We start from the raw sequence: 13,298 nt of genomic DNA, 5'->3' as shown, positions 1-13,298 counted from the left end.
GATCTGATGCTCCTCTCCCTAACTTGCCTTTAGGGACACTTTCGCGCTCCACCGCTTTCTCCCTTGAAACGGGAGAATGATCGAGGCATCTGTTAAAACCATTTGCCTGCAGCTTGAACCCAAACTCCTGGAGGAGCCCCCTCACCCCTGGAGCCTAGGAGGAGCACACACCCAGTGGCTAGCCCCCCATAGTGGAAGCTGCCACTCTAAGGGGGGGGCACATAGAGCTAGGCCTATCCCCCTTCTTAATCTAGCAGGCCGGAACATTTGGTAGCTCTTCCCTACCCAACACAGCAAAGGCTGGAAGAATGTTTGCCACCAGGTAGGATGAAGAGCTCCGGTGTCAGCCTTGATCTTTGTAACCTGACAATAGTCTCCAGCTAATGTGTGGATAAAAGAACACATACGCATGAAAATATGGAAGTGCTGTTCTTTTCTCCAGGCCTCTGCTCAGAATGTGCCCTCATTCCAAACATCACTCCCTGATGTCTATATTTAAGTACGCACTGTTCACTACCTCTCCCATGCCATCTGTTCCAAGCATCCAGGTGCCCTTGCCCAGGCCTTTGAGCTCCCACAGCATTTGGGGCCTATCTGAATACTGTTAACCACAACATTGCTCCTGTAACCTCCTGACATGTCTGACTTCTGAACTTCATTTCCTTTTCGTTGTTTTGAGACAAGGTCTCACCTACATAGCCCGAGCTGTCCTTAACACCCCACCCCCACCCCCCGCCCTACCTCTGTTCTTCAGTGAAGTAGAATTACAGCATTATCACACCTTGCTGTTTGGGGACAGGGTCTTGCCATATAACCCTGGCTGACCTAGAGTTTACAGCAACCATTCTGCCTCTCCCCCCCATGTGCTTGAGATCCTGGGCATGCAACACCACGTATGCTTGCCTTCTGACTTCAACTAGAGGATGGGCCTGAAATTAGAAACACTATGGGGCGTTTGGGCTGACCTTGTGATCAGGAAGTGGGGAGGGGAACAACAGGAAGGCAGATTAGTGCTGTACCTCTAAATGGATGGTGTTTCTCTATCTGGGCAAACCCAAATGGTAGCAAGTTTCTGAAGGATGGGCAAGGAGAGAGCTTAAGTTTAGTCCTGGGGAATGTCTGGACTCTAAGAAGCCAGACACATCACTCTCCCGGCCTGCCTACTCAAGCCACAGCAAGAAGCCCAAAGATACAGAGCTTTAAGATTAGAGGCTCCAGACCTTCACAAAGACTCCTCTCAAATGTCTCTCAGTAGCAGAGACATTCTGGGGCCTGCAGACAGACCTTCTGCCACAGTTTATCTTAAAGATGGAGGAGTTGTTGTAAAACAAGGGACAGGTGGGTGGTCTTGCCTTACAGTTAGCTCACCAGAACCTAGAACCACGGGACAGCCAGCGCTGGGCAGGTAGGCAGGGAAATTACAGATACAACAGTGTGCATGCTGGCAAGGGTAGGAACCAGGCGGGGAAAACAGTCCAGTCAGGTGGGTAGTCCCAGCCCAAAGAGGAATCCACAGTAGACAATTCATTCTGATTGTGTTGGGGGGAATCACACCACCCAGCAGCCCAAGGATCCCTCCTCCATTTCTAAACCAAAGCAACCCCAAGTTGAACTATTTGCCCAATAGGTGGGCAAAGGGCCCTGGAATGTGCCCCTTTCCATGGACCTTTCCAGAGTCCCACCCTGACCTAATGAGCAAAGCTCTATTTGACTTGCTCCCCACCCCCCGCTTTATCTCTAGGGACCACTTAACTCCCCCAAAGCCACAAATGGGCAAAGTGAGGACAGGAGACAAAGGCCCTGACACAGGTTTTTCAGTATGCAAGTGTTTTTGACTCCACAGCCAGTTGCTTAAAACGAAACATAAAGGGCAGCGAGAATACACACCAAAATGCAAAACCAAAAAGAAAACAAAACCAAAAAAAAAACAAACAAAAAAACCAGAAAACAAACCACACAGTATAATTTCCAACAAAACAAAATTGAAATCCAAACCCCCTCAACTTCATATATATATGTATATCTATATATATATAATCTTGTTGCTGTTAAAAAGGGAAAACAATTGTTCAAAACCATTTGGGTAGGATGATGGGCTGTCCTACAGAAGGGGGCTCAGAAATTCCCCCGGGAACAAAAAACCACACACAGTTAAAAGAAATAGTGCTCCTAAGTGGATCAGGAGCCTCCAGAGAACAGATTGTCCCATCCCCAAACTGGTTTTTTTTCCTCTTTTTTTTTTTTTTGTCTTTCCCCATTTTCTTCTTTTGTTGATGTTTAGCACCTGTACAATAAAACTGTACCCTCTCCATCCAGAGCCACCCACAGTGAGGCCCTCCTGCCTTTGGATGGTACACACTCTCTACTAGGATTGTTCGGAAAAATAGCAATCGGTAGAAAAATAAGAGGGGGAGGGGCAATGCCACGGAGGGGTGGGGCCAGGGAAACAACCCAAGCTCCTCCTGTCCCCCTCTATGGTAACAGATCTAACTAGGCGCCTGAAGGCCTAGGAGCCACTCACTCAGTCCCTGAGTGGCTATGGAGCCAGGCTAGAGACTGCTAAAGACTGGTCCCTTGCCTTCACCTAGTTAGTCCCAGGGCCCTTTAGAGATTCCAAAGGAGAACCAAGGGCAGGTGGAGGAGAGAGGGGTAGAGGGGCTACAAGTCTGTGGGAGGGATGGCAGGGCAAAGTCTGGGAGGTGAAAGGCTCACTATCTCAAGATGGGGAGCCCCGGGGGTAGGTGAGGCAAGTAGGGGAGGGGTACAGGGCAAAAGATGTCAGAATAAGTTTACTGTGCACTGAGCGGAGCACTGTGAGGGGAGCACCTTGCCTCAGGTCTCTCAACCTGCCTTTATTAGAGTTAACTCGGGAATGCTGCTCCCTGGTAAACACTCAAGATGGAAGCTACAGAGGGCGGGGTGGAGTGAAACTGGCAGGGGTGGGGCAGCACCAAAGGCCAGGGATTTGCCCCCAGCCCCCCAGCTCTGGGCAGGCAGCAGATAGGTTGTTTAGTCAGAGGATGGCCCCATTCTTCCTCACCCTGCTCCCTCTCCAAATGGAGAGAGAGAACCTGGGAATAATTTTCTCAGAGGGTGGGAGCATCCCCAAAGCTTATGTAGAAAGAAAAGGGAAAGGGAGGTAAAGAAAGAAAGTCCCTCCATACAACAAGTTGTCTCAAATAGTCACAGTGATACAGACTTCTCAGAAACCAATGGAACAATACAAATTAAATACTAATAAAATAAATACTATGGAAGACAGAAGAGCACAGGGAGACAAAAGGGGCACTCAAGAGATTTGGGTTTTTCTCATTTCTCCTTAGGACAGGCTATAGCCACCCAGGCCCATGTTTGGTCTTGGTCATAAGCATAGAAGCCAGTCCGAGGGACCCTGGTGCCACCTCCCACCATCTCCAGACCTCTTGTCTTCAGAAGTGGAGTTCAAATTTCCACCCCATCACCAACCAACCACAACAACAACAGGGAGATGAGAACTAACTGTAAACCCCCCAACAAAAAAGAGAGAGAAAGAAATCCAGTCACTAATGCTGGCATTGATAAGGCGGCTTCTTGTTGGTCCATATTATTGCCTCATTCTGCAGTCTGGTGCTCGGTGGGGGAGACATGAGCGGTGGGGAAAGGGTGAACTCGAAGGAGAAAGAAGAACGGGGAGGAGGGGCTGTTTCCGTCAACTGCTCCATGACTGATATTCCACCTCAGACCCTAGGAGCCGCAGCAGCTCTGGCTCATACTGCACCAGCTCCACAGTCTCTGAGGAGCCCGGGGGAGATCTGTCCTCCAAGCTCCCAGGCCTCTCAGCAGGGGTCAGCAGCTGACTTGAGGCCACCTGCCTGTAGAACTCAGCCTTCGGCAGGGTGGTGATCTCGAGGTGTGGGAAGCGGGCCTGAAAGATTCGTGATGAAAGCTTCAGTCTCTTCAGGACATCACTGAAGAGGAACCAGTTGCAGGGTCTGGAAAGACAAAGATAGAGTTAAGGAAGAAGGCTCCGGAGGAAGAGTGGGGCCCCAGAAGCACCACAGAAGGCCAGGAGACCAAGTGACCCCCATAGTCCACCCCCATTGAGGTATTGAGGTATTGACTTACTGGTATTGAGGTATTGAGACTTACTGCTACCTCGTAAGAAAGCACAGGTCTCTGGAGTGAGGCTGGGTTAGCACATACCTGCCCCAGCTTCTGGTTGAACATCAGTGAGTACTCACCTCACAGGCTCGCTCTTCCACAGAGGGCAAGCCTGAGGCAAACTCGGCTCAGCCTGCTACGCCATGGCCTGACATTTACTATCTGCTGACCCCAACTCCAGATAACCCTGCCTGGCCTCCCTCTCCTGATCTCACTCCTGCTCACTTGATCTAGATCTTCCCTAGTGGAGGTGGAGCTGTGGCGAAAGGCCTAAACTGTGGGTAATCCAAAAGGCATTTCTCTTTGGCTCTGGAATGTATTAGACAACTTTTTTCCCTCCAGCAGCAGCAGCACCAATGTTTCTGCAGGCCCAGGGCTCACATTACAGCCAGTCTGCCCTTGTGGAACACATCTGAGACTGGGCGGCAGCCTAGGGACAGCTGGGAGGGGTGCTTCTGAGGCCGCTTCCATGAACTTAAACCAGGAAGAAATACCACATTCTCTCTTCGTCCGGCTTTACAGTTCTTCCTCCTAGTCACTCTACTGTCTCACTTGCAGCCTCTGTCACTTCTGGTCTGGGCTCCAATACAGCAGCCTTACACTTGCTCTGTCTCTGTTGAATCCTTTTTCTTAGTGGGGGACCTAGCTAATAAAGCTATTTTAATACAGGCCTAAATACATAGGTTTTTTTTTAAGTGCTGAACAGAAAGTAAGAGTACCAAACAGCACAGGTATGGGTTTCATATGAGGGGTTGGGGATTTAGCTCAGTGGTAGAGCGCTTGCCTAGGAAGCGCAAGGCCCTGGGTTCGGTCCCCAGCTCCGAAAAAAAGAAAAAAAAAGAAAGAAAATATGATCCTCCACCCCCTCCCTCATTGAACAGCTTTTAATGACTCTCTCATACTTCCAGCAAACATACCAACTTGGGGCTCAAATATTAGGAGCATATAATGATTTTCTAGAGTGCTCGGATTCAATTGTCAACACCCACGTCAGCAGCCTCATTACCGGGCCCCAACTCCAGGAGATCAGACGCCTCTAGTCTCATGTCTATATCCACACATACAAATTGACATATCTATGCATAATTAAAAATAAAATAGCCAGGCATGGAGGCACCTGCCTTCAATCCCAGCCCTTGGAAAGCGGACGGAGGCAGACAGAGATCTCTGTGAACCTGAGTCCAGTCTGGTCTACAGAGTAAGTTCCAGGTCACACAGCAAGTTCTAATTCTTCAGTGTAATATTAAGCCAGGCCTCCAAAAGATGATCCCAATTCAATTTCTTCGACTCAATCTCCAGTTCCCCACATCCACTCACACACACTGTATCTATCCCCCGTCCTACCAGAAACACCTTTGTTCTAAAATTGTACGTGTAGAGATACTTTGCCTGATCAGTACGCTTCTTGTACACACCTGGTGCCTGCAGAAAAGAATGCTGGATCTCCTGTAACTGGAGTTACAGACCATCATGGGCTACCATAACAGGTACCAGAAACTGAACACAGATCCTAGAGACCAGTGCTCTTAACTGCTGAGCCATCTCACTCCTTTTTGAGACAGAAGATCTCATTATATAACCTTAGCTGACTGGTGATTTACTCTGTAAACCAGGCTGGCCTCAAACTCAGAGATCCACCTGCCTCTGTCTCCGAGTGCTGGACATGCGTCACATCTGGCTTTTGCTTTTGAACTACTTGAGTTTGTTGTAATGCCTTTGCTCATGCCTTCCCTATGCCTTTCCTTCTTTTAGCCCAGCTCAGATGCCATTTTCAGTCTATAAAACCTCAAAGTAACCGAGTGTTCGGTACATCTTCCATGGCCCCATGACACTCAGCTCTATTTACGGTACTTCTAACAGCCTATTTCCAAAATGCTACAAAATCAACATAAACTCTGCTCTTCTCTGGAACCAAGGAGCAGAACTCAAGACGGACTGAACTTTTTATTTTTCACTTGACATCCGTTTTATAGTCATAAACCTGCTTAGAACATTTGGTCTTTTATTAAAGTTCATTGCATACTTATCTGTCTACTACACTCAGCTGGGCTTTTCTGAAGGCCAGAGTTGGCTGAGCCATGGATCACAAGGTTTGATCTGGGGGCATAAAACATGTTTATGAAATCAATCATTCCATGGTATGTAAAACACCTATCTAGTTAGTTGGACATGATGGCTCAAGTCTTTAATTACAGAACTTGGAAGGAAGAGGCAGGTGGTTTGAGGTCACTCTGGTCTACCTAGTGAATTCTAGGCTAGCCAGGGCTACATACAGATCCTATGTCAACAAAACAAAACACCCTCATCTATTTAGACTCAGTTATTTTTCCCTAAAATCCATCATTTCTTCCATGGCAAAGTCTGTCACATAAAATTAGGGAATGGAGCGTTCTAAGCTAAGAACCTGACAATCAATACCATATACTTGGACCATGTCTTTCAAAGAATGAAGGTACAGGGACTGGAGAGATGGCTCTGTGGTTAAGAATACTGTTTGCCGGGGCTGGAGAGATAGCTCAGCGGTTAAGAGCACTGACTGCTCTTCCAGAGGTCCTGAGTTCAAATCCCAGCAACCACATGGTGGCTCACAACCATCTGTAATGGGATCCAATGCCCTCTTCTGGTGTGTCTGAAGACAGCTACATGTATATAACAAATAAATAAATCTTAAAAAAAAATTAAAAAAAAAAAGAATACTGTTTGCCAAGGTTGGGGATTTAGCTCAGTGGTAGAGCGCTTGCCTAGCAAGTGCAAGGCCCTGGGTTCGGTCCCCAGCTCCGAAAAAATGAAAAAAGAAAAAAAAAAGGAATACTGTTTGCCAGAGGCAAAAGGAACGCTCATTCAGAGCCTGTCCCACATGTGGCCCATACATATACAGTCACCCAGTTAGATACGATGGATGAAGAAAAGAAATGCAGGCCGACAGGAACTGGATGTAGATCTCTCCTGAGAGACACAGCCAGAATACAGCAAATACAGAGGCGAATGCCAGCAGCAAACCACTGAACTGAGAATGGGACCCCCATTGAAGGAATCAGAGAAAGAACTGGAAGAGCTTGAAGGGGCTCGAGACCCCATATGAACAACAATGCCAAGCAACCAGAGCTTCCAGGGACTAAGCCACTACCTAAAGACTATACATGGACTGACCCTGGACTCTGACCTCATAGGTAGCAATGAATATCCTAGTAAGAGCACCAGTGGAAGGGGAAGCCCTAGGTCCTGCCAAGACTGAACCCCCAGTGAACTAGACTGTTGGGGGGAGGGCGGCAATGGGGGGAGGGTTGGGAGGGGAACACCCATAAGGAAGGGGAGGGGGGAGGGGGATGCTTGCCCGGAAACCGGGAAAGGGAATAACATTCGAAATGTATATAAGAAATACTCAAGTTAATAAAGATAAAAACAAAAAGAATACTGTTTGCTCTTCTAGGGGACTTGAGTTGAATTCCCAGCACTCAGGTGGTGACTCAGCTCTCAACGGTCTGTAACTCTAGTTCCAGTAAATCCAATGCCCTCATCTGGCCTCTGCAGGTCGCAGGCACAGACATGGCCCAGAGGTACTCGTGCTTGGCTTAATGAAAGGTATGTGGCCCTTGGTTGCCCATGTTCTGTCTACACCTAGAGAAAACTACTCTAGTCCTTCTATTGCCTGTGACCCAAGATCCTGTTTCAGAGAAGGAGGTGCTGGATACTTTGGAGGAATTAATTAACTATGCAATACTATATCCCAGAGGCCCAGCCTTACCTTACGAGATCAGCTTCTGCCCAGAACAAGGAGACTAAGAACAAAAAGGCGACTGATCCTACATTAAAAAATTAGATTTACTTGATCCCACATTTATAAAATATATTTATTTTATATGAGGGTTTTCCCGCATGCATTTGGATGCACACCATACATGTGACTGGTGTCTGTGGAGGTCAGAAGAGGCCATCAGATCTCTTGGAAGTGGAGTTACCTATGGTTCTGAGCTACCGTGTGGGTGCTGGGAATCAAACCTGGTTCCTTTCCATGTGCTCTAGATCGCTGAGCCATCTCTCCAGTGTCCTGATCCAGCACTGTTATTCATCCACCTAACACTTTCATATGCTACACTGGGAAAGCCATCACAAGCCACGGTCCTGAAGGCTGACAACCTCACCTCAGCAAAGTCGTTTGGGCTCAGTCTAATACCAGGTGTCAGGTATACCCTAGTCCCCAAAGAAAGGGTGTCCCCATGTAGTAGGCAGAGTCATCTGAGCCAGCAGAGCAGATCACCTTACTGATCTGAAGGCTATGAGAGCCTGTGGTGGACTGCTTAAGAATCCTAGTGGATCCAAAGCTATGGCAACCATATGTCTTGGCTTTCCCAAGAATTTCAACTGCAAATACTCTGTGTAGCTGTCCCCAGAAACCACAAAAAATGTTCCAGAGAGTCTAATGGTTCATCATCCCAAATATTTCCCAGATTATCGCCTACACACACACACACACACACACACACACACACACAAACACACAGCAACAGTGCACAAAATTCTTAGATTTGGGGCCTGGAAATGCATCAAGTTGATAGCCAAGGTGTAGCTCTTGGGGCCTGTGAAGCCTGAGTTTGGATGTAAATTCCATTCCATCCCGACTGGAGGAGCAGGGTGTCTTTCCTCTGCTCTAGCACTCATTCTCCACATAGCCTGTGCCTCTTTCTGAAGAGCTCCTCCTTCCCTAGGCAGGCCACACGTTGCCAAGACACTGTCACACAATCCCTGTAGACTTCCCAGACACTTACCCACGGGACACTGACACTTGGAGGTTGTAACAAGGGAGAAGAGGCTTGTCTGAGAGTTCGAACATGAAGTCATCCTGTTCTGAATCATCCCCTTGCTCAGCACTCCCAGGAGGGTTATGGAGGAGGTCACAGGCAAACCCGTCTTTCTTCTCTATAAGATAAGAACACAGGGAATCAGCTACAAGCACAAAACTGAAGGAAAGAAAAGGCTCCATAAGGAATACAAAGGGGCTGCTTAGGAAATACATCCAAGGCCACAGGTCCCTGGCTGCATTGACTATGGGCTCGTATCCTTGAGAGGACACACGGTCTAGTCTTGGAAGGAAATATGTTGTAGGCAGAAGTTCATTATCCTTCTCCACCCTCTGCTTGCCACTCTCTGAAGGAGGGTGTTCCACATGAAGACAGAAAACACTAGCAGCTGTTAAGAGCTAGTAACCTGTCCTCTGGCTATAGGTTGCCCAAACCACCTCACTGCCTGATCCTCAAGTCCGAGACTTAGAAGCTTCCCTTCTCCAACATCACTTGGGTGTGGCCCGCTGTATTTCAGCCCAACCTTCTGCTCCTACTCTTCAGTCCAGCTCACTAGATAAGGGTGTGCCGATCTTCCTGCTGCACAGTGCTTGGGCCTAAGGGTTAAGGGCAGCAGCAATCTCAAAAAATAAGAGCTGAGCCCAGCACCTTGTTGGCCCACACCTTTAATCCCTGCTCTTGGGAGGCAGAGGCAGAAGGATCTCTGGGAGTTTCAGGGCAGCCAGAGTTAGAGTGATACCCTGTCTCAAAAAACAGAGCAGCAAACAAGAAAACCAAACCCAACCCAGAGAAAAAATAAAACAAGTGAATGAGGGCTACATCACAGGGACAGAGTGGCGACAAAGAAAGCTGCTGGCTAAGGAAGGGGCTGACACCTTCTAAAGTTTAAACAGTACCAAAAGAGGTAGTAGGATTTACAAAGCACCCAGGGTGGGGAGAGGGACAAGGCAGGAGAGGATGACATTATGCAAATCCTTGTGGCATCTCAGGCTTCAGACTAGTGAGAGACTCTTGAGTTTGAGGGGGAAGGGCTGAAAGCTACTACCAGGTGAGGAAAGGCTGTCCCCACAGTGGGGCTCCTACCTCTGAGACTTACTGAGACATACCCAGCACCCCCCCCCCAGCTTCTTCCCAGTTTGAACTTACCCAACACAGAACTGCTGTAAAAATCCCAGGATGCACGAGGGTCGCCCTCTGCCCTGCCCTGAAGATCGGAGAGGTGATCTGATGAGAGAAGAGAGGTGTGAGACACAAAGAAGAGCTCGAGGATTAGCTGTATGGGGTTGGGGGAGGGGAAGTGGGGAAGGCTCTAAGAGGGACCAGGGGTGACGGGTAAGAGACACAGCAGATTGCAAGCAAGCAGAAGCTCCATGTAGCCCACTGATGTATGGCCTAGTTTTTAATCAAAGGAAAAAATACCCTCTAGTTTTAGTCATTAAAAACAGGGGGATTTAAATTAAAAATTAGATCTCCAACATTTTATACAAAAAAAGATAAAAATTCGAAGATCTGGCAGCATTGTCTCTGCATTCCTGTATGTCAACAGTTGGCTGGAGAAAGCTGTGACATGTACAGTTTCCAGTCCCCACTGGGCCTCTTCTCTCTTTTACACATCAGCCTGAAGGCGTGTTGCTTGGGGACCTCAGCTTCAAAGGGCACAGGGCATTCCTCTACAAGCAGAATCCTACGCCTATCACAGTAGTAATGTGTCCAGTCATGATCTAGCTTCTTTAAAGGAACGTGAGTAGCCATGGGGGTAGCTCAATGGTAGAATGCATGCTTAGCATGTACAAGAGTCTAAGTTTATTTATAGCTCAAAAACACATAAATAACAGTAAAGCTCGGCATAGCGGCATGCGCACACCTCCCTACTACTCAGAAGGCTGAGGGAAGAGAACTGAGTTTGAGGTCAGCCTGGGCCACTAGAAGAAACTGTCTCAACAAAACAAAACTAAAAACCATTAACCCTTTTGCTTCTACCCAAAAGAGCTCAAGAGGAGAGGCTAGAAAATGGTTCGGCAGGTAACAAGCCTGGTAGCATGAGTTTGATCCTTGAAGGCATGGAAAAGGCTAGGCATGGTAATAAGTATTTATAGTCCCAGAACTCCAACAGCCAAACTTGAAGTAGAGACAGCAGATTCAACTCAAAGCTCAAGGACCACCTGGGCTGGAGTATATCACAACAAAGACAGATTCTGTTTTTAAAACATGGTACTATGAGAGGACTACCACCCCAAAATTTGCCCATCGGCTGCTACACACATAATGTGGCCTGTAAGGGTGACACACACAAACATGCGTGCGCACACATGATAATTTTTTAAAAAGAACCAAAGACAGGTGTTCAAACAAAATTTTGTACACATGAACTGACATGGCTCTATTCACAACGGTCAAAGGTAGAAGCAGCCTAAAGGTCCATTGAGGGATGAATGGATAGACAAAATGAGGGAAGGTCCACACAGAAGAATGTTACTACACCATAGAAAGGAACAACGTGGATGGTAACTGAAAGAAGCCAGGTACAAAGCACCAATAAAGAAAAGAGTAGGGGGTACTGGGAGAAGGAGGGTCTGATACTGTGATGTAAAGCAAATATATACATCAATTAAAAAAAGAAAACTGTCACATACATGATCTGGGAACACAGGATGCTAAGTGTAAGAATCAGTTACAAAGACGACATATACATGATTCCATCTCAATGAAATTTCCAGACTAGGCCAGGCTAGTAAGACAGAAAGCAGACTGAGGATGCCAGCATTGGGGGTGGGGGAGGGCAGTGACTAAGAATAGAGCTGGGGTTTCCCTCTGCAATGATAAAAAAGTTCTGAAAGCAGATAGCGGTGACTGTAGTACTGTGACTCGACACTCCATCAGCAGCTGTCTCAAGTAGCTAACTTCTTCTACTGCAATTAAAGACATTTGCAACCTACCTTTTGCTTCCTAGCTCTAAAGACAGACCTCAGGTGGCCCTTGGCCTCCCTGTTTCCTAGCATCGGTCAGTGAACAGGTTCACCTCTTATCCCCACCCAGATACAAAACAGGCTTTCCTGTCAAAGTTACATGTGCTGCCTTTGAGTGCAAGGCTACAAGTTGCCAGCATGCCAAACTGTACAATTAGTAGGCTGACTGATTGTCACCTGCTTTCAAGTAGCACCTAGGCAACAGGAAAGAAGAGAATCCAAAGAACACACAGAGATGAGGGTGGCCACCTGCAAAGCCAGTCCCAGAACTATATTGGGAGTTATTTCCCCAAGGAGTGTAGCTTGCTTCATCCACTGAAAGTATCACTGCCACACAATGCTTCCTCTCTGGGCCAATTGAGCAGCAGGAACTGTTTCTTAATGTAAGCTTCCAAAGCCACTCCCTTGGTCGCCATCTTCGAAGACATGAAGAGCTGCTACTCCCATTGAGAAGGCACCAGGAAACAGCTTTCAATGTAACAGCAGAGTGAGGAACCTTAAGTTGTGTAGGTTAGACCTCTGTACACCCCACTTGAGGCCATGCTGACAGCCTCCACTCTCTTCTGTACACTGTACTGCCTAAACCACAGGGATGTCCTTCTAGAAGTGTCTGTTGGGTTGGTAAGTGAATGTCTACCCTGAGTTTAGTCCTGTGCTTTTTTCATGGGAAACAAAGGAAGGAGGCCCTTATTTCTAAAGAAGGAAGGAACCAGGTCTACCTGGTTAACTACTCTCTCCTATGCTGGAGCTCCACTGTCTGGTCCCTAAGAAGAGCTAGGGAAGAAGGAAAGGACGAAGGGGAGGGGAGAAGACAATCACTATGAAGTGAGACAGCAAAGTGCTTGCTTAAGCAGCACGCCAAAGCATATGCACTCTGCTGCCCCTGTCCCCCTACTCGCAGTCACGCAAGGATTCTATCAGAGCAGGCCAATTTTGTCACATTCCTGCAGCTCTGCACTAAGAATTGCCTTCAGAGCCCACCGAGCATGCATTCCTCTAATTCTCTCCACCGCCTGCAGAGCTTTGTCGTGGACAGGTGAGCTTGACTTTTTGAGATAGCCGAAAGTTAACTGGCATGAGCAAAGATGCTAAAGTTGGAACAGGCCCGAGAGTGACAAGCATGTGGGAGGAGTCACTTGATGCTGTAGCATTGATGCACTCCTCAGATATGACTATGTCAAAATGAATGACCTTCATTTTCTTGGGTTCTTTCTCCACTCCTGGCAAACTTCCAAGAGTTTATCCTTCATGTGAGAAAGTACCCTGAGCCTAAACACTCCCCTTCTACATACAAATGCAACAGAACTGACAAGAGTTTGTGCACGCATGAGCAAAGGGGCACTGGGGAAAAAGCTAAAAGATGGACACACTGCAAATGGCTATGCATGAACCA

The 13,298-nt window shown here is 47.6% G+C and overlaps 1 protein-coding gene across 7 annotated transcripts in view; it reads right to left on the bottom strand.

The window, feature by feature from the left end:
• Positions 1–1,810: 1,810 nt before the first annotated feature.
• The window catches only part of Bcorl1 (BCL6 co-repressor-like 1), a 67,712-nt gene continuing 56,224 nt past the window's right edge, over positions 1,811–13,298 (bottom strand). For 6 of the 7 annotated variants that reach the window (XM_039099670.2, XM_039099669.2, XM_039099671.2 and 3 more), the window contains 3 exons: positions 10,086–10,163; positions 8,907–9,057; positions 1,811–3,971 (listed from right to left, as the gene is read on the bottom strand). In XM_039099670.2, the coding sequence (XP_038955598.1) occupies positions 3,689–3,971; positions 8,907–9,057; positions 10,086–10,163 (512 nt within the window). In that variant the 3' untranslated portion in view covers positions 1,811–3,688. The remainder of the gene's footprint in view (positions 3,972–8,906; positions 9,058–10,085; positions 10,164–13,298) is intronic. The other variant, NM_001191587.1, reaches the window with a different exon arrangement.

The sequence above is a fragment of the Rattus norvegicus genome, chromosome X, assembly GCF_036323735.1.
Source record: "Rattus norvegicus strain BN/NHsdMcwi chromosome X, GRCr8, whole genome shotgun sequence".
Lineage (NCBI taxonomy): Eukaryota > Metazoa > Chordata > Mammalia > Rodentia > Muridae > Rattus > Rattus norvegicus.
This window is presented reverse-complemented; position numbering and strand designations above follow the sequence as displayed.